Here is a 20,870-nt window from a genome sequence, read left to right on the forward strand (position 1 = left end):
GACAGGTTGACCGTCAACCTCGCCCCCGCCAAACGAGTGAAAAGCTCCCGAATGCGCTCCACGTGCTCTTACCATGTGTCCGAGTACACCACCACGTCGTCCAAGTTGACCGCACAACCAGTCATGTCGCCAACCAATCTGTTCATTAGTCTTTGAAACGTCGCCGGTGCATTTCTCAGACCACATGGCATTACAGTATATGAATACAAGCTTGTAGGTGTAACAAATGCAGATACTTCCCGTGCGCACCTCGTCAGTGGCACCTGCCAGTAACCCTTTAAGAGGTCAAATTTACCAACAAAATTAGCAGAACCAACCATGTCGACGCAATTCTCCATTCTCGGCAATAGAAAAAAGTCTGGTTTTGTAATAGCCTGGGTGCAATTTGCTGGGGGGATGGGGGGGATTTTCCCCCTCCTCTGGTTGTGACGTCCCCCCCTCTGGTCATTCATGTTTTATCCCTGGGGGGGATACATTCCTCCCCCTCTGATCTGAATAAGTAATATTATCAGGGGTTTAATGTTCTCCGTCGCTGTGAGGGACTTTTGTCATTTGGAAAATGAGCGCAAAATGTTCCGTGTAGACTTTTTATTCAAGATTTTAAACATAAGCTGCGCTCAACCAATGAAATCTGGTAGAGCTGGTATCCAATCAGAAGGAGAGTAGGGCGGGTCTTTGCAAACCGGAAATCTACCAGTTTGAGGTTCATCGGTGTTCAATCATTTTAACTTTTGGAAGGACATCTCAAACTGACCGCAGATGCATGAATGAAAGTAGCGGTGGTCAAAGGTTTTCTTTGGATTTATGCAAACCAGCAGGTCAGAAAGTTCAGTGCATAAAACAGCTGACAACAACTTCCCTCGGTAAGTGTGTCTATCGCTGTTATGTTTTATTTAAAGCTGAAAGAGTAACGCTCTTGCTCGGCTAATTTAGCATGACGCGCCTTTTTTTTTTTTAAGAAGAAGAAGGAGGAGGGTCGGAATGTGAAACGATGTCCCGGTTTGACTGGGTCTGATTTGGAAAAAGTAAAAAAATCATAAATATTATTCCACCTGCGCTTTTCTGGAACAAAGAAGGTAGTGGAGGGGCTGTTGACCATTTCCAGCAGTCAATGAGCGAGAGGTGGGGACACAGAGTATATAGGATTGATTTATATTGAACGTTACAGTAGAGTTAATGTACAGGTGTGAAGAAGATGATGTAATGATGAAGCTGCTGTCTTTTGAATTAGCTGCAGTTTATGGAGGGTTTTGAAATTGTAAAGCGGAAAGGTGAGTGGACTGTGGACCAGTTTGGCAATAGTGCGAAGAAAGAACTTGCTTGATGCTGCAAATATGAAAGTTAACCAGGTGATGTTATGGATGTGTAAATGAAGGAGATTATGCAGAGGGCTGTCCTTGATGGTGCAAAGGCTCTGAAGCTGGAAGATGGGAGAGATACAGGAATTGTCAATGGAACTACCAGATTTGGGTAAAGTGGACTTTGCACAATAAGCAAATGAGCTTACTAAGGTGGCATGACGTCCACGGCCCTGGGAATATATGGGCTGACTAGAAAATGTTTTCAGTTAAATTGATTATTTTTGATTTAACCCCTGAATATTATGGATTTTTCAAAATTGATAATACATGTCTTGTGTCCTTCACATTTGTAAATGAATTTTTTTGTTTGTTTTTTTAAGAGTATTATTACGTTTTCTGCTCAAAGCAGTTAAAGTAAACTAATACCGACTCCTGAGTCCCGACAGTAGATGGCGCAAGTTTAAAAACAATAGTCTAACCTACTGGATCTAGCTAGCTACCTGAAAGAGCACCTGGTAGCTAACCATTATTAATAAAACTTTTATTTATTAATAAAACATTTGAAATGATCCCCCCCCCCCTCTGTGTTTCTGCTCAGATTTTCGAAAATGTAACACTATTACCAGTGTGCGATTTGCAAAAAAAACAGAGTGTTATCAGATTTAGGGACCAGAATACATGGTGAAGCCCAACTGGACATGCTTGGTTCTGCAATCCCGTTACAAAGCATATAATCTACTTCTGCAGCCAAATGCTTGTGTTTTTCCAGATTCACTCTATAAAACCGTTGCTTTATTGGTTTAGCGTCTCCCACATCTACATCGTGTTCAATCAAATGTGTGGGACCTGGTGTGTCTGAAAATAGACAGGGAAATTCTCTTATCAACTCTGCTAACTGTTTAGCACAACATGCAGGTAAGTGAACCAACAGCGTGTCCAACTTACCCAAAGTTTCAGAGTTTTTAAGAAGCCCATGAATCAGAGCGCTATCCAACCCATCCGTGTCGCTGTCATCCCCCACAGACGACAGTGCACTGTCCATGGTGCTAAACGTCTCGCTCCTGCCAGCAAGACTGTTTACGGCCTTGCTGGCAGGAGCCGTCACAGTTCACAATATTTTTTTGTATAGCAAGACATAAGTAAACTATAAACGAAAAAAGGAACTAATAGGTTAGTCTTGCAAGTTGAGTTAAGATTTATTTCATCACTATCTTAGTACCATTGTAAAAATTAAGTGGGAGTGTTGAAATATGAAGAAGTAATTTGTTCAATGCTTATTAATGGAGAGGCTGTTATGCTGCCATCTGCTGTGTCAACTGAGTACTGCAGTTGTACTGTTCGGAAAAAAATAAATAAATACGACACGCACGTAAAAACAGCTGCTCTCTTCATCCACAGACTCCATGGAAGGAGTTCAAAAGCCCCTTTCCCCAAAAGTTTCAAAATCTCCTGCCTTAAGGCTGCAGACCTCACTGGATCTGAGACTACTGTCATTCTTACCTCAGTGATCTTTGGGGGACAACGTTTGAACTGAATGCTGTAGCCCCTGAGCAAGGTTGAAGTCACCCATTGGTCTGAAACAATGGCCCTCCAGTTTCTGAGATGAGCTGGGGAAAAGTGGTTTGGTGCCAGATGCCTCGACTCAGGCCTTACCACCTATGCCCCCCAAGGATCCAAAGATGCGGCAGTGGGAAACTCAGCGAAACCGGTCAAGGTTTCGCCAAGGGCCCAATGGGAGGAGTTACCAAAACCACCAATTTGAGCTGCGATGTCACAGCTTTTTCAGAGGAGCTCATCAGTGACCCTGACTTGGGGTTGTGGACAGGGGGAATCAGGCTGGGCAGCATCAGCCAGAGCCACTACCAGATTTGCAATAATGCTGTCAACAAATGGAAAACGGTTAAAACCGTATTGGGCCACATCACGCATAGAACTAAGAGCTCTGAAGTCCTGTGTTAAATAAGTGGGCACATCTTCTATGCTCAGTGGAGCCAAGCAGCTATTATAGCTGTGTCCCAACAGAGCTAACATCATGGTAGCAATACCAGCACAGGGTGGGAATCACTCACAGCTGAATATAATATAAAAAGGGTACAACAACAATAGCTGTCTCTACTAACGGTATCACAGCACGGGAAGAGAGTCATCCACACGCAAACTAAAGCAATGTCTGGAGGACATCATCAGCAGCACGTAACTCCAAACGGATCTTTGCAAGGGTACAAGTGACCAAATCAATACAGAGAAATGTGTATCCAACTTCTGCATGAAGCGAGAATGTAGAAAAGAAACCAGTGCTGGGTGCGTCGGGTATAAAAGCGTACCGCTGATGTCACCCAGGTCACGTCCAATGGCATGTCTTTGTTGGTATGTTCTCGACCTCTGTGTATCACGGGTTTTGTGTTAGTTTTAGTTTTGCACTTTACTTTATTACTTTATCAGTCTGTGTTCAGCAAGCATTTAGTTCAGCTCTGTTCACCTGCCAGCTCACTTCTCTGTTTCCACCCAATCAGTTTGTTTGTCACTCCCCTGTCAGCAGTCACTAGCCAGTCAGATCTGTTCACCTGTCAGTCTCCAGTCACCAACCTATCAGTTCAGTTCTCTGTCAGTCACTTCCCTTCCTTTGATTAGTTCCACCTGTTTTCCTGTAATTAGTTTCTACTCTGTTCACCTGCTCACTCCTCTATTTATACCTGCTTCACTCCTCTGTTCGTTGCCAGATTTTTCCGTGTCCTTGTGTAGTACCTCTTGGTGAGCCTAGTCCTGTATTTTGTGTTCTGCATTTGCCTGTTGATCTGACCCAATTGCCTCGGCATTTCTGAGCCAGCCTGATTCGGTTTTACCCATTTCTGTTCAGTGCTAGAATATTCCGTGCTCTGGTGTGTCTAGTCCAGCATTCTCCCTCGGGTCAGATCTACGCCTGTAGATCTGACCCGATTTGCCTCCGGTTATCTGAGGCCGCCTGACTTTGAGTTAGCCTGTTCCCTGTTTTGGTTATTAGTTTCGCCTGTGACTGCTTTTGGTCTGCCTTTGGTTATTGGACGTCGTCGTTCTGTTTTTGGCTTGATGCACATTTTTGTTTCTGCCTGTTCCTCTTTTTGTAAATAAACTATCTTTTACCAAACCTCTGCTTGTCTGGCTGAATACTGGGTCCTGCATATTCGGCGCTTGAGACTGTGCTGCGTACATGTACATAACCAGGTGCTAAGCACCGTCCTCTGGCGGTCAGAAAGGATGAAACAGAACTGGAAAAAAAGGAGATTCTTACTTCAAAAACTAGAAAAATACATTTTCACTATGTTATCATGTAATTGTCGTGAACCCAACATTGTGTATCTCACATAAGATACAGATAGAGAGGCTCACCTAGGACAGCATCCATACAGGAACCACCACTGTTTTCCCCCAAAAAATCCCAGACTTTCATAAAAACTGTCTTTAATTAAAAAGGCTGGGACACCATACAAAGGATGAGATCTGCTCCATTTCCAACCCCTGCAGATTGGAATGCATATGCTAAGAAGGTTGAATAGGCGTTGGTATTTTTTTCTGGTTTTGTTGTTGTAATGGTGCATCTTTGCCATTATTATAACCTAATTGGTCCTGTCCCAACAGATCTCTGGAACATTTTGCAGGCCAATGATGCAGCAGCTGATATATTGTTGGCTACTCAGTGGTGCAGTTGGTAGCACTGTTGCCTTGCAGTAAGAAGATCCTGGATTTGAACCTGGGTCTGGGGTCTTTCTGCATGGAGTTTGCATGTTCTACCTGTGAATGTCCGGTCTTCTCTCTGGGTACTTCAGTTTGCTCCCACATCCTCCTAAAAACATGACTGTTAGGTTAACTGGTTACTCTAATTGAAATTAGCCATGTGTACATGATTGTTTGTCCTGTGTGTCTCTGTCTTAATGGATGGCTGATATACTGTATGGAATCAAACAAAACTGCATAAACGGTTTTAAAATGATGTGACTTGTTTTCTATACAGTTCTGTTTACTTCTCCATTGTAAAGAATAAGTGGGAGTGATAAAACCTTTGACTATATTGGCATCATTTGCAGTTTTGGTTTTTCATGGAGACTTACTTGCATGTAGGTAACGGAAACCCAGAGATTTATTGTTTTGGTATTGTTCAGCTGAAAGGGTGTGGTGGGAAACTGTCACCTGATTCTATATTCACAATTTCCCCTCTAACTCCTCTTAATTGTTCCTTGATGTTTTAACTCCTCCCTTTTGTGTTCTTTTCTCCTACCAATCTGACTTGTGCTGTCTAATCCTAACATGCAAATCAGACCACAAGAAGTCCTCCTTGCAGCAAACCCAACAGAACTTTCAACAGCAAATATTTCAACAGTGTGCATGATAAAATCATGGCTTATTAAAATAAAGTTTTTATATTAATAGAACATGTTTTAAATTGAATTGTGTTTAATTGAAATACTTTATTATCCCTGAGGGGCAATTTCTTTGCACATAATCAGCACGCACAATGAGCACTCACCCAAAAAGAATAAAGGCACTAAAACATTTACAGAATATCAGAACTCCAAGCAGCACAGTTTATCAGGGATGAATAAAAAGCCTAACAGCTAAGGGAATAAAAGACCTCAGGTGTCGGTTAGATCTTGCTTTATATAAGTAAACCTCCTTCTTGATGAGAGGAGCCTAAACTCAGTACACAAATGATGCTGAGGATCATTAAGGGTTGGTTGTGCCCTCTTAGTCACTCTTGTTCACTCCTTTCCTTTCTTGATAAGCAAAGTGGTCGATCTTGCTCTGCACCAACTGCACTGGTTTCCTCTTTCCCATCTGGTCAAATGATTCCATCACTAGAGATGTGAGAGCCACTGGTTCATAATTATTCAACGCTTTTGGGGATTTAACCTTGGCTACTGGTATAATAATAGAATCCTTCCATATTGCAAGAAAATTTTTAGAGTTAAAAAGCTCTGAAAGAAAGATTAAAAATACAACACAGGGATGGAGCACAGTGCTTAAAGGGGCATAGTGCAAGTTTTGAAGTTAAATATTCTTTATTTTCTTTCCATTCTTGTACAATTGACCGACGTGTAAAATTAGTTATCCTCTATTTTTCCATCTATCTTTCCATTTTTAATACAGAAAAATTACCCTCCCAGTCGTGTCAATTTCCAAACATTGCGGTTGCAGTGTTGGAGAGCTTTGAAAAAGCGTCATTAAGAAAGCTTGACCCTTTGACATTTCTTAACATATCCATTAGGTTCATATCATCAAAGCTCATGTTACTGATGGTGCTGGTCAGATCGATGATCTTTGTGTCTTTGGAGAGAGATGGATCTGGGCAAAAACCTGAGTAAAGAGTGAACAATTAATGTAATTTATTCTTGAAACTTATTGATTATATAAATGAAAAACAGAAATAGTTGCTGATATCATCTCATGACCTCCTACTCAGTGATTCAGGACCCACCATGGTAGTGTCAGTTCTTGCATGAATAGCATCACAAACAAACTTTTAAAACAAAACCCAATCAGAAAAGACCTATTGCAATGTGTCTAATCAGAAACATTAAGATGAAATCCCTAGTGGTCTCATATTAAATGAGCCAGATAGGTAATGTAATTAGAAAGACATATATTAATAGGCCATATTTAGAATGTTTGTTTTTTGTTTGTTTTTTAGAAAACTGTGATTTTTCTGTTTTGCTGTTTTTTTTTTACATGTACTGTAAAGGTTTCCCAAATTCAAACCATCATTGTGTTATCATGATCTATGCCAAGTTTAAATAGTCAATATAATTCAGTATAGTGGATTAACAAGTTTATTGGTGACAGTCAAAACTGGTTCCTCACATGTAAGAGAGGACCATCAGTCTAAAGCAGAGGTTGCGACGCCTAGAAAGGTTGGGGAGGTGCTGCACAAGGGTAGCAAGTTTAAGTTTTTAAAAACATTTCTTATTAGTACACCTGGGCGAGAGACCAAAAATTTATGCGTTACACTGAAATTTACGACGATAGACACTGCACTACATGTACAGTCTATAGTCACGTGACTCCACCCCATCCAGTCTGAAACAAGAAGAGAAAGACATGGGGAGGTTGAGGAAATGGAGGAAATTTTAAATGTTGAAGCGGTGGCGGCTGTAGAGCAACTCCAGGAAGAAGAGGAGTAGCTGTTAAATACGTTGCAGCAACATCTGATCTCTGGTTCAGTCGCACAATGGTCCCGTACATTAGTCTGACTGTACATTGTTATCAGTAGTTTCATCGTACATTTATTGTTATCGAGGTGAACTGCTCAATATATCACAATATTGATTTTAGGCCATCTCGCCCAGCCCTATTTATTACCATAAAGTTTACCTTGCTTGCACTTTGTTTTAGTTGATTGGAATTGAACTCGCAAACGTTGCAGAGATTCATATTTAAGCGTAACATTAAGTGGAAAAGTTACTATAATGACTCATCTACAACCTGAGAGATTACACTGACAGATGCACAAAATTATCAAGACCTTGGAATCTGTGCAAGCAGATGATGAGTTTACCTTTTTCTACGTCCATGATGACAGCTGCAGGTAAGTTCAAACACTCTGCCTGTTTCTTATACTCTTCTAGTTCAGCAGCAGAAACCTGTGATCTCCTACCTGAGAAACAGAACAAGTAAACAATGTATTATTGTCCAAATACCCAGTTTATCTAGGGCCCTTAATTATTAAAAGCCCATAAAACACAACTAACTAGCTGTCTTATTGCAATGTTACTCTAATGTTGTTTATTTATAGTCTTGTAAACTATAAGTAAAAAGCAAATGTTTTCAAAAGCAGGGTCTCCTTGATATTATTTCATTATCTTTTCATCCTTTAGTCCTTTATTATGCAACAACTCTTGAATTAAAACTATTATTACTGAATTAGCAGAGGAGAATAGTAAATCTGTTCAGCTCAATTATATGTCTGGGGGGGTAGATGTCAGGAGGGCTCCTTGACCGGCTCCTTGTCTTGGTCCTAGTCCATGCAGTCTCCCAGTGCTGGTTCTACGCGGGGAACAGGGGTCTGCATGGTTCGGGTGTGCTGGTTAAACAAAGGTTTTTTTTTTTGTTTTTGTTTTGTTTTTCCCCTCCGGGACCCGGAGGAAGAGTGGGCGGGTTGGGTGGTGTGGTTCTTGGTTTGCAGTTGGCTCTCAGGCCCTGCCGCCTGTCCCTGGCCCCTCGAGCTATGGTGGTGCGGCTGGCGGAGCCTCCCTCTCTGGGTGGGTGTTTGGAGAACAGGGGTGACTGTTGGAGTCAGCAGAGGAGCTGGCTTCCTGGGAGAGCATGATGGTCCTCAGTCCTTTCCTGCCCATCCCCAGACAGGCCTTGCTGGGGAAAAGGTCCCTGGGGACAATGGCCGGATCCATTCCACCGTAGCTGGATGCCGGCAGAGTCCACGGGCTCGCCCCGCAGCTGCCTGGGGCTTTGGCTTTGTGGCTGTTGGCGGGTTTCCTTGGGGCCGTTTCCCCTCTTCTCCTGGGTCAGGGAAAGAGGAGAAACGGCCCCAGGGAAACCCGGCAGATTTCTGGTGTTGGCCCCTCTTGGGCACATTGGGCCCCTCTGGGGCTCCCTTTGGGCATGTGGGGTTTTGGTTCCCCTGGCGTCAGCCTCTGTGCTCTGGGGGGCAGGTCTTTGTCTCTTCACAACCACTATTGAGCACTTTTCTCATGGATAAACCTTACATACACAAGCACACTCTCACAAACACCTACATGTGCTTGGATCCAGGTACTTACAGACTCACTTCTATACAGAAAACCCCTATTATTATCGTCAGCTGTCACTTTATACATGTCGTATTAATTGATGCTGTATATCCTTCAGTGATGTTACTTGATTGTATCTGTAACACTTGATCAGCTGGTTGTCCTGTTCTTTTTACATCCCTTTTTGCAGGTGAAGAAGCAGACTGAGGATGTATTGTTGTCTCCTCTTTCTCTTTCACCTTGTCTTTTTATTTTTCTTCTACCTACTTGTTTCAGTGTCCATGTAACATGAAATATTCCCCGCATTAATTATCATAAAGCTTCTTAAATTTATAAATCAAGCGGCGCACTATGGCGAATGTGGTAAGGCTCCGCTTGTGAAAGTAAAATCTGTTGGGCTCTTTTTGCCGTTAAGACAACAATTCTACTTGCCACATTGCCAGACAGGACACAATAAAATAAATGTATATATATATTTAATGTATATAAATGTATATATATATATATATATATATATATATATATATATATATATATATATATATATATATATGAGTAGTTCAGACATATAATTGAGCTGTGAAAATTGAATATGAATCTTTTCAGAGTAATTGAAAATGTTTTTTTTTCTTACTCAGAAGCTGCAGACTCCTGTATGAGCTTTTGCCAATTGTGTAGTTGTAGTACAAAATCATGCAGGCAGGGCAGCCCGTATTCAGGAGAAACGCAGTCGAGGGGACGAGGTGCACTGGAAAAAGAATTACATGTTTATAAATATATATTCCTGCACTAAACATGATGTTCAAATATGTTAGCTCCGGTAATCACTCAGTAAATTGTTTCAACCCACCTAAAACAACAGCATTGTTTTCCAGGGTCAAGTTGTATGAATAAGTGAAGCACAGGCCAAACCTTTAGCAAAAGCAAACATTAATAATTTCCACCTGCATTGTCTTTTAGGTATATCAAAGATTTAGTTTTGTATTTTAATAAAATTCAAAATTATGTTTGTGTTTGTAATAACACATGAAACAAAGACACAATCCTGAAGCTGAAGGTTTAAATTACATTTTTTGGTATTGAATACTTGTGATGACATTCTCCTCAGCAGCAGCAGTGAAATTCCACCAGACCGTCGCGGTGAACATCTTTGACAGCTCAGTGTATCCGGGCATGTCTGTGCTCTCTGCCATGTAATTCCATCTTCCAAGGAGCTGGAAAACATCACATTTGGGCTTGTTTTCATAAATCACATGGGGACTAAGCAGGTTACAATCAGTAGACGTGCAACGCGTCTTACCTGATCCCTCCCACTAAGTTGAATTGGTTGGGTGAGAATATCACAGTTGGTCGCAGGAGCTGACTGTCCAAGAGACAGAAGACTGAACAGGACAACGGCTACATGAATGCACTCCATCATGGCTGGCTCGTGGACTGAGTCTGTCCAGGCTTTACAGGGGCACTTTTAAAACCCAAGGTTCAGCCCATGTGTACTAACAGGGGCGTCAGCTGTTTACATTAGTACTGGAATAGATAAGAAAATGTCAATTTGAGGCAAACAATAACTTGGGATAGAAAAGTAGAATCTCTACTCCTTTCATGAAGTATAAATGTTTTGAGAAATTTATAGGAAAATTGATTGAGATTAATGTGTGACAGAATAATAAGTTGTTGGAGGGCTTTTACTGCAACATATAAAACCAACCTGTTAATCAGATTTAAGAATTACACTCTGGATCTTTTTTTTTTTTTTGTGTGTCCTCATCCGCCTGTTTTTTAGTATCGTAAACATAAAAGGAGGTCAGAGTTGATCTCTTGCATGTTGGCAACGCTTCTTTGAAACAATATTTTTGTGGAAAAATCTGAACATCCTGACATTTCAGTGATATAAATAAAAACTGAGATACAATCTTTTAAAGTGTTCTGTAAAATGTAATTTTATTTAATGTAATTTCTTGTGAGAAATTAATTGAAATAAATGCATGTCTTTACCCAGTCAAAATTGAATTTATTTACAGTATATAGCACCAATTCACAACATATGTCATCTCAAGACACTTTACAGAGTCAAATTCCATCAGATTATACAGATTGGTCAAAAAGTTTCCTATCTAAGGAAACCCAGCAGGTTGCATCAAGTCTTGACAAGCAGCATTCACTCCTCCTGAAAGAGCGTAGAGCCACAGGAACAGTCGTCTGCATTGTTGATGGCTTTGCAGCAATCCCTCATACTGAGCATGCATGAAGTGACAGTGGAGAGGAAAACTTCCTTTTAACAGGGAGGAAAACCTCCGGCAGAACCGGGCTCAGTCTGAACGGTCATCTGCCTCGACCGACTGGGGGTTGGAGAAGACAGAGCAGAGACACAAAAGCACAGAAGCACACATTGATCCAGGAGTCCTTTCTATGTTATATGGTAATCGCAGATGATCTGCCTCCTCTGGATCATGTCACAGATAACAGAACGCCAAACCAGGTGTACCTACCTATGAAGAAAAAATGGCAGAGAGAACAAAAAGTTAAAAGCTGAAATAACAACAAACAATTCAAAATGGAGAACAGTAGGAGAACTCAACAGATTGAGAAAAATAGGCCCTGATGTCCTCCAGCAGCCTAAGCCTATAGCAGCATAACTACAAAAATATCTCAGTGTAAGCTAAGCCACTCTAACTATAAGCTTTGTCAAAAAGGAAAGTTTTAAGCTTAGTCTTAAAAGTAGACAGGGTGTCTGCCTCATGGACCAAAACTGGGAGTTGGTTCCACAGGAGAGGAGCCTGATAGCTAAAGGATCTGCCTCCCATTCTACTTTTAGAGACTCTAGGAACCACCAGCAGACCTGCAGTCTGAGAGCGAAGTGCTCTGTTAGGAACATACGGGGTAATCAGAGCTCTGATATATGATGGAGCTTGATTATTAAGGGCTTTATACGTTAGAAGGAGAATTTTAAATTCTATTCTTGATTTAACAGGAAGCCAATAAAGGGAAACTAAAATAGGAGGATGATCTCTCTTGTTGATTTTCATCAGAACTCTCTTTTTGGATCAGCTGAAGGCTTTGAACTGCATTTTTGTAGACTTCCTGATAGTAAAGAATTACAATAGTCCAGCCTTGAAGTAACAAATGCATGGATTAGTTTTTCAGCGTCACCCCTTGACAGAATATTTCTAATTTTGGAAATATTCCGGAGGTGAAAAAAATAAACCCTGGAAAACTGTTTAATATGGGATTTAAATGACATGTCTTGGTCAGAAATAACACCAAGGTTTACCAAAATGGTAAGACACAAGTTCACCTTAAGAGCAGACAGCAAGAAGAAGCCTCCCAAAACCGAGATCTCATCAAAAGACCTACAGTAAGGTCTCAAATACACAAATACACAAATAGGAATTTAAGTTGTGCAAGGAGGAACCTTTGCATTCTAAAAATCATAAATGCCTGAAAGTATACCTAAAACAAAATAAAAAACATAGGAAAAAATGCTAAAATATTGATATACACCCCTAAAATATACACCCCTGGTGTAGGGCTTTGACTGCGGTCTCTGTCTTTCACTGACAGCAGCATAACAAGCTCCCACGGCTGTCTCTGCACAACTTCAAACCGGGTTCTCATTCATAAAACGGTGAATTTGTTGACATCTCTGGGTACATTTTAAATGAGGACAGATCTTCCAAAGCGGGTCCACAAGTTCTCCATAACTTTCTTTCCGTTCCTTGGGGCTCTGTAACTTATTATCCATCCATTTTCTCCACCCGCTTATCCATGCAGGGTCAGGGGGGCTGGTGTCTATCTCCAGTGGTCAATGGGGGAGAGGAGGGGTAAACTGTGGACAGATCTCTTTATATTACCATTTTTTTAAATAGTTATTATCATTATTACCTCCAATGACTGAGGGGACGTTTCCGTCTACAAGGCTGGAGAAGCTCTGCTCATCTGTCTTATTTGACACGACCTGATACACGAACCGGTAGAATAAACAGGGATAAATCTGATTTGTCAGCTTTAATATTTTCTTATTATACTTAGACATAAAACTAAAGTTTTTTTCTTCTGTTGAGCAGAGCTTCTGCTGACAAAACGACCCTTTTTCTTAATGTTTTGATAAAAATGAATATTGTCTCAAAGAAAACAGTTTAATAGCAGAAATTCTCCATTCATTAAAATGGTTTTGTGCGTCCTGGGTGTCTGGAGATTTTATGTGAAAGATTTGATCTTCCTTTTTCTTTTACACCAAACAGCCAGTACTGCACGCAATTCTCTGATTTAAATGGGGCGGACCAAATCTTTTTTGCACTTCTTATCTACTGGGGACGCAAGCTTTGTACATCAGGCGCAACATGGCCACTTATTGCTGGCACAGTTGTTTTTTCTGTCTACACAATTTAGCAATCCTTATTTGGAGTCTTTGGAGATCAGGCCCTTAATATTCTTATTTTTTCATAGTTCTTGGAACTAATAAAACATGTTCGACTGTTTTTGTCATATTACACAAATCACATAAATGAGAAGTTTTTAAGCTGTTTCCTCATCTCAGAAAGAGTGCCATTTAAAGAACAGTAACCAGTTCTTATTCCATTTATAAGTATCTCCTCCCTCCTACTTATCCCTGTATTTCTTGTCCCCTCAGCAGTTTTTGCACTCTGCAGCTTTCATAGAGATCTAATTTTTTAACCTCCTTTTTCTGGGTACATAGTTTATTTACTACTGTCAGGATGGAAGGAGCATTTCACCCAGTATAACAAAAAGTGGGTGTTGTCCAAGCTCACATCCATCATGGACAACACCTTTAACCCCCTGCACCAGAGTGTAGAGGAGCTGAGCAGCTCCTTCAGTGACAGGCTTAGACATCCTGTTTGTAAAAAGGAGCGCTACCGTTGGTCATTCATCCCTGCTGCCATCAGACTTTACAATGCTGCGTTATAAATGCAATAACTTGTGCAATAACTAATGTGCAATTACTATTTAATACCCTGTGCAATAACCTGTGGAATAATCCTGTTAAATAAGTGACTTCAGTTGTTAAAGCTATCTCAGTACCTCACTGTTGTTCTTTACCTGGTACCACTTTAATGCACAACGTCAAATCCATATGTATATAAGTCACCTTAAATGTACATAAGTCACCTTAAATGTACATAAGTCATCTTAAATCTCTGCTTTATTTCTTTTTTATCTCTCTCGATCCACTGTACATATGTGGACACACTGTATATACCTCATGCACCTTTTCCTCATTTTGGCACCTTCTTCTGATTATTGAGCCGATGTGACACGTGAATTTCTCCACTGTGAGATCAATAAAGTCTATCTTATCTTATCTTATCTTATCTTATCTTAACAAAGGCCTTCCATTTATTTTTTTATTTTTCCACACCACTGACCGATAAAATGGCTTTTTGAACCACTCTTTCAGTTTATGAACATGTCAAAAACTGCGTCCAAAAGTCTTGCCACCCGATGTCCCATCTTGGCCTGCAGTACAGAGTTGAGGGCACTGAGCCCCTCGGAGGGCGTGATGTTGTCAGGGCAGATTTCTGTTTCCATAAAAAAAGATTTAATAATACACAACTGGCGGTCAACATAGGTTGGATAAAAGAAGATAGGACCGGTATTCTCACCACTGTTTGAGTTTGACATTATAGGCGTCGGCATCAGAAGGCATTCTGCTTGTTTCTTTAACAGCTCCACTGCAGCAGGTGATACGCTCCTGCTTTTACCTGAAAATAAAGGTGTCACCATTTAATTTAATATATTATTAAAGACCAAGCGGGTTTACCTGTAATGCTTGTGTAACATGTTTCACTAATTGGGGTTGAGTGCCAAAGCATAAAAACAGAATAGTATCTTTCCTGGATTTCTTAAGAAAAAGAAATACTATATATTATATTTTTTGATAAAGTGTGCTTCTTCTTACTAAACATAAGGAGACTGGTAAAATTATCGTTTCCAGCGATGACGTCCTCTTTCGCAACCAGGCAGTCTGCACACTCTGTTGACAGGTAGACTTCTTTGAGGTAGAAAGGTTGCTCTGGGGACCGCAAACAACACCGAGCAGACAGCTGAGTGAAACGAATCAACGTAAACGTGCATCAGATTCTCCCTGTCTGCCTCCTCTTTACTCACCGATTAACATTGTGCTGTTTTCAAAGATCACGTCGTATGCTAAGCTTGAACATTCGCCTAATCTGGAAGGTGAAAGGCACAAGACTTCAATGTTGATGCAAAGCATTTCGCCTGCAGTCAGAAAACAAGCCGTGAACTGAGTTCCCCTATGAAACCTCTGCTGGGGCCTTACTCTGTCTCATATTTTAATGTCTGGAAAGGGACAAAGAGAATATGTGGACCTGGAAGTTACATTCAGGAATACTGAACATTACAATATGTTATAGCCGAAGAAGCCGAGGCAAAAAGTAATGAGTTACTGAAGTAAAATGTGCTTCTAAGAGTATTTGAATAACACCTTACTTTTTACTTCCACTTGGAAGATTACTTCAAACTAAAGAAACACTACTCTTACAGTTTATTACGCTGGTCCCACAACTAACGGAATCAGGTTTTTATGAAACATGCACCAGACTGAAACACACTAGTTTCCTTGTTCTAATATTATTTTAGTCTGCCACCCCATTTTAAGGGCAGGTGACCGTGCCGTATAAAGCAACGTTGTCTTGTCAGTGGAAGTAGTTTGCAGCGGTTAAATACACGTATGTGCAAAAACATTGTTTTTGGAAAATACCAGGATCTGCACATAACCCTACTTCTGTTTTCTGTCTGATTGCATTGGTCACACAAAACAGATCAGACATTACGATGATCAAAAACTTGAGATGTCTTTTCGCCAAATACCTTTTTAGCCTGACTTAAGTACTATTTTTTAAAATGACTACATTTTACATCTACTTGAGTATTAGTTGTTTTTAAGCAGTTCTGCTTTTACTTGTGTACATTTACTTTTCAGCTACTCTGTTGCCTTTTTACGTTTAAATGTCAGTGTAAAAAAAATATTTCAGCAATGCCTTCCAACACTTCGGAGCCCCTCTGGTGACATGGACAGAATTTTTTTTTTTGAAGATGTTAAGTCGTGGCCACGCTTTAATAATGCGTGGCCACGACTTAACATCTTCAAAAAAAAAAAAATCTGTCCATGTCACCAGAGGGGCTCCGTACAACACATCAGATACCGTGGTATTTGACTCTGTGGCGTACATAATTTGATCGCTGTCCAGGGATTAAGATTATTATTGTTATTAGGTTTTTTTATGGGGGGTGGGGGAACAAGTTGAAAAACTCAGCATTACAACTCTTAAAAGCCATGTTTAGAACACATGTGCACCACTACTTTGTAATAATATCAGGTAATTTCATACAACGCTTTACCCATGATTCTTTCTGCAGCAACGAAGATTTACTCCCTTCGGCATGCCAAATACTTCCAGTGTCTCCAGCTCTTTGCGGTGCAACAAACCCTCTGACTAAATGAGATAATAATTATTTGAGCACTTTGGGACACTCATAGACTAGTGTAGGTCACTTCTTTATCCCCAGATGGTTAACTGATGGTTAGTCATCAGTCAAGACAATGACTTCACGGCAAAATGAACAAATCTGGCATGATATTCTACACCCTTCATCCCAATATACATGCAACGATATACACAGCAGGGATCACCAACCTTCTTTGAAACTGAGAGCGACTACTACTCTGGTACTGTTTGATATAAAGGGCTACCTTTACTGACCTTTGAACTAAAGAGTCAGAGCTCACCTTAACTTCATGTAATATAAACATGTTTTTGATGGGTCAAATTTATGTAAATGCAAGTATGATTAAAAAGCAAGAGCAGCTGAGTAAAATAGCATAGGTTTTCCTATTTTTTGAACAGGCTTGAAGGCACCACATATGGTCATGGGGGCTACCTGGTGCCCACAGGCACCATGTTGGTGATCCCTGATATGCAGCAACCTCGGCAGGACACTAGAGATGCAGTTCATCCTGCTCAGTAACATGCTTTGGGAATTCACTGCTGTAAATAACCTTAGAGTTATCCTAAAAGTTGAGTTAACAAATCCTGTTATTTTGTCTTGGTTTTATCTGATTATGACACCAAGGCTGTATACAGTCATTTAAGGGCCCAAGAAGGCCTATTCTTCCTTTCCTTTTTGACAAAGCTTATAGTTAGAGTGGCTCATACCCTGAGCTATCTCTATAGTTGTGCTGTGATAGGCCTAGGCTGCTGGAGGACATCAGGGTCTAATTTTCTCACTCTACTGATTTCTACTGTTCTCCAGTTTTGCATTGTATTACATTGAAATGACTGTCGTCATTTCAGCTTTTAACTTTTGCTCTCTCTCTTTTTCTTCATAGTAGGTACACCTGGTCTGGCGTTCTGTTAACTGTGACATCATCCAGAGAAGACGGCTCACCCGCTACTTCCATCTAATGTAGAACAGATTACTAGATCAATGTGTGCTTCTGTGCTTTTTTGTTTCTCTTGTTGTGTCTCTGTTCTGTCTTCTGTAACCCCCAGTCGGTCGAGGCAGATGACCGTTCATACTGAGCCCGGTTCTGCCGGAGGTTTTTCCTTCCCGTTAATGGGTGGTTTTTCTTCCCACTGTCGCTTCATGCTTGCTCAGTATGAGGGATTGCTGCAAAGCCATGTACAATGCAGATGACTCTTCCTGTGGCTCTACGCTTCCCTAGGAGTGAATGCTGCTTGTCGGGACTTTGATGCAATCAACTGGTTTCCTTATATAGGACATTTTTGACCAATCTGTATAATCTGACCCAATCTGTATAATATGATTGAACTTGACTTTGTAAAGTGCCTTGAGATGACATGTTTCATGATTTGGCGCTATATAAATAAAATTGAATTGAATTGAATTGAATTGAATTATTCTATTGGTCTCCAAAAAGAAAAAAGAAGTTTATGGACTGTTTCACGTGTATACCAACACTAGTGTCAATCGGCTTTGACATTAACAGGTGATTTTTATTTTAAAGGATACTTTTGACTTTGTGTGGTGGTTAGCTTCTGCACTAAGTAGTAACAAATATAATCTCCACAATATTTTAGGATCATGTGAACTTTGTTTAATAAACCCCTATACTGTTATACTTATTCCCTATTTGACCAAACTGATGACTACTGGTACATAATTATGACTATATGCAGCTTTACATCCGCTGAGTCTGGACGATGTTGAGAACGTTGCTCTTGGAGGTGACAGTCATGTCCAACCAGGCGCTGGTCATCAGGTGAGCCAGGGAGCGACTTCCTGGGATGTCAGAGCTGCCGCCAATGAAGTACAACCGACCCAACATCTGCAGCACACAGACATCACAGTGCATGGTCATGATCAATATGATACTAGCATCAACATGTTGCATAACTACACAGTCATGACATTCACGTAACAGCTAAAATAGTTTTTAATACCAGTAATCCAATTTGAATCTAATCAAATTGAAACGAGAAGAACTGATTCCACATCTTGAGAATGGTAATCGAATTGATTTTTGAAATTTCAATCAATACACACACACACACACACACACACACACACATATATATATATATATATATATATATATATATATATATATATATATATATATATATATATATATATACATACATGGAATGTGTTAAAATTGAAGAGTTTAATCTTTTCCATAACAATATCCTTTTGTAGGTAACTTTTTATCAGCCTTTTACCATAGTTAGACAACAGATTTGCCAGTTTTAGGAGCATTATAGAATGATGCTGCTGACTGTATTCTCATGTAGGGACTTACTTCTTCAGTGCTGACAGTTATTGGTTTGAGCAGAGCATCACAGCCGCTCTGAGGAGCAGAGAGTCCCAGAGAGAGAAGACTCAGCAGCACAACAGCAGCAACACACTTCATCTTCCTGATGAATCTCTGATTTTTGTCTCCGGTGGCTGCCTTTATGGTGTCTCCTTTGTTTGGTCGTCTTCTAACTCAGCTTTTCTTCACGCTCGACCTGTCAGTGCATCAGAAATTTAATTTCAGTAGTGTCCCTTCTGGCCAAAACACACATTCTGGAGTTTGTGAGCTGATGTAGTGAAAGTAAACAGTTAAAGGTTAACGGGAGGGAACAGACTTTGGCCTTTTTCGAGGACAATTGATCTGATCACATGGAAGTAAGAGCTTTGAAGAACATTATGTACAGTTGTACTCAATGGTAATGTAGTAGGTTATAAATGGTGTAATGGTAATATGTGTGGTAAGAATAGTAATAGTCATCTCTTCATCACAAATAAAAAGTAATTTAAGCTCTGTAGTGTCCAACTTGTGTGTTAGATAATATGCAAAGCTCTCCTTTCCTGTATGACACATTCTTAAATGGTGGGAATCAGGTGGCCGAAGGTTTCACAAATCTCTTAATTTTGCAGAAATCTGTAATTTGATGCATGAAGCGAGTTAAGTATTTCAAAAACAAAAGTTTTAGCATTTGATTACAGAACATTTCTTAGTCTTTATATTTTTCAATGAGGTTTAGTCAAATAAAAATTCTAAGTTTTAAGAATAGTGCTACTTAAAAAGAAAAAAAAGGAATATCAATGCCAGCTGGTTATGTTTGTTTTTTTTTTTAGTTTGCTAAATACTTCTGAAGTGTTCTGTGTCTAAAATAGGCTTCTGTAAAAGCTCTTGAAGAGTTTTGTTTTAAAATGAAATCACAGAGACGTAATTTCAAAGCTGGAGATAGAAAATGGGGGGCCTTCGACGTTTCCGCCCCCTCCTCACTAACTCTGAACAACAGCGGCTTCGTGCAAAATGTTTGGCATTTCATTAAAATCCCTCTGAACTTTGTTCTCCTCTTGACAACAGCTTTGCTCGGCTGAAAGAGCCCCAACGAAACCCCACAGCTGGAGCTGAAATTGCACAAGTGTTAACAGACTGACACAACAGCAGGTCAGGTATTCACGTGAAGTGGAAACACGTGTCGAGAATTTCCTCAGAAGGCACGCCTACCTGTAAAAACATGCTTATAAAAGGCCAGTGCAGGAAAAATGCTCTCCCTACACGCCTATCCAATATTTCCTTTTGTTACATTAGAACCATGATCTCCCTTGAATTTCACTGGAACTTATAGGCCAGCAAAAGCAACACATTAGTGTGACGTGGAAGGAAAGCGCTCTACTCCCTTTATCACCATATCCCTAAATAAAACCCAGTGTAACAACAAACAACCATGGACACAGTCCCTCCAGAGGGTAATTTATAGGGACCAATTACCCTAATAGTCATGTTTTTGGACAGGGGGCGGTACCCGTTGAGAACCCACGCTTGCACAGCGAGAACATGCAAAAGACCCCAGATCAGGATTTGAACTCAGGACTTTCTTTCAGCAAGGTAACAGTGGTACCAACTGCACAGCCCCATGTGCTTTCAGAAGTAACTGATCTGTCCACCGATGTGTGATTTAATCTCAGTATCTCAATCTGGCTGTTCTGTGAAGTCCTCACAGATTTGATGAAGACCAAAAAAGAAAAAAAAATTCATCATGAACACCAAGGAACAAAGCAGAAGTTTAGAGCAGGATTTAGTGATCACATGTCCTAGATGTTAAACAGCATACGGTGCTCTGTTCAGTCCATCATCTGAAAATGGAAAGAGCTTCACACCTCTGAATATAGGGACGTCCACTTTAACTGACCAGCTGTGCAAGAACAGCGTTAGTTTGATAAGCAGCCAAGAAAGCGGTAAGGCTCCACTTGTGAAAGTAAAACCTGTTGGGCTCTTTTTGGCATTAAGACAGCAATTCTTATTGCCACATTGCCAAATAGGACGTACACAAAAAAACAAGAAAAGATAAGCAGCCAAGAG

At 40.4% G+C, this 20,870-nt stretch overlaps 2 protein-coding genes across 2 annotated transcripts; both read right to left on the reverse strand.

The window, feature by feature from the left end:
- Positions 1-6,404: 6,404 nt before the first annotated feature.
- Positions 6,405-10,468, reverse strand: LOC118563114. The gene is made up of 6 exons (XM_036136851.1): positions 10,317-10,468; positions 10,085-10,230; positions 9,867-9,928; positions 9,651-9,764; positions 7,828-7,926; positions 6,405-6,629 (listed from the first exon to the last, which is right to left on the reverse strand). Exons 1-6 carry the CDS (start codon positions 10,434-10,436, stop codon positions 6,445-6,447), a joined length of 726 nt encoding a protein of 241 aa, XP_035992744.1. The 5' UTR covers positions 10,437-10,468; the 3' UTR covers positions 6,405-6,444.
- Positions 10,469-14,379: 3,911 nt separating this feature from the next.
- On the reverse strand, positions 14,380-19,079 carry LOC105916747. Its single transcript, XM_012851360.3, has 6 exons — positions 18,816-19,079; positions 18,199-18,341; positions 15,140-15,201; positions 14,931-15,044; positions 14,635-14,733; positions 14,380-14,550 (listed from the first exon to the last, which is right to left on the reverse strand). The coding sequence occupies exons 1-6, from the start codon at positions 18,924-18,926 to the stop codon at positions 14,426-14,428; spliced, it is 654 nt and encodes a 217-aa protein (XP_012706814.2). The 5' UTR covers positions 18,927-19,079; the 3' UTR covers positions 14,380-14,425.
- Between the last annotated feature and the right edge of the window lie 1,791 nt (positions 19,080-20,870).

Source organism: Fundulus heteroclitus, chromosome 5 (assembly GCF_011125445.2).
Source record: "Fundulus heteroclitus isolate FHET01 chromosome 5, MU-UCD_Fhet_4.1, whole genome shotgun sequence".
In the NCBI taxonomy this organism is placed as follows: domain Eukaryota; kingdom Metazoa; phylum Chordata; class Actinopteri; order Cyprinodontiformes; family Fundulidae; genus Fundulus; species Fundulus heteroclitus.

Bases quoted from the DNA above. Each gene is read 5' to 3' on its own strand.
- LOC118563114 (XM_036136851.1), bottom strand. From the start codon at position 10,436: ATGATGGAGTGCATTCATGTAGCCGTTGTCCTGTTCAGTCTTCTGTCT. The intron at 10,231-10,316 runs GTAAGACGCGTT...GATGTTTTCCAG, and splicing joins AACTTAGTGGGAGGGATCAG to CTCCTTGGAAGATGGAATTA. The intron at 7,927-9,650 runs GTAAGAAAAAAA...TCTGTTTCTCAG, and splicing joins CAGGAGTCTGCAGCTTCTGA to GTAGGAGATCACAGGTTTCT.
- LOC105916747 (XM_012851360.3), bottom strand. From the start codon at position 18,926: ATGAAGTGTGTTGCTGCTGTTGTGCTGCTGAGTCTTCTCTCTCTGGGA. The intron at 18,342-18,815 runs GTAAGTCCCTAC...TGTGTGCTGCAG, and splicing joins TAACTGTCAGCACTGAAGAA to ATGTTGGGTCGGTTGTACTT. The intron at 15,202-18,198 runs GTAAAGCTGCAT...TTCACCTTCCAG, and splicing joins ATCGTCCAGACTCAGCGGAT to ATTAGGCGAATGTTCAAGCT.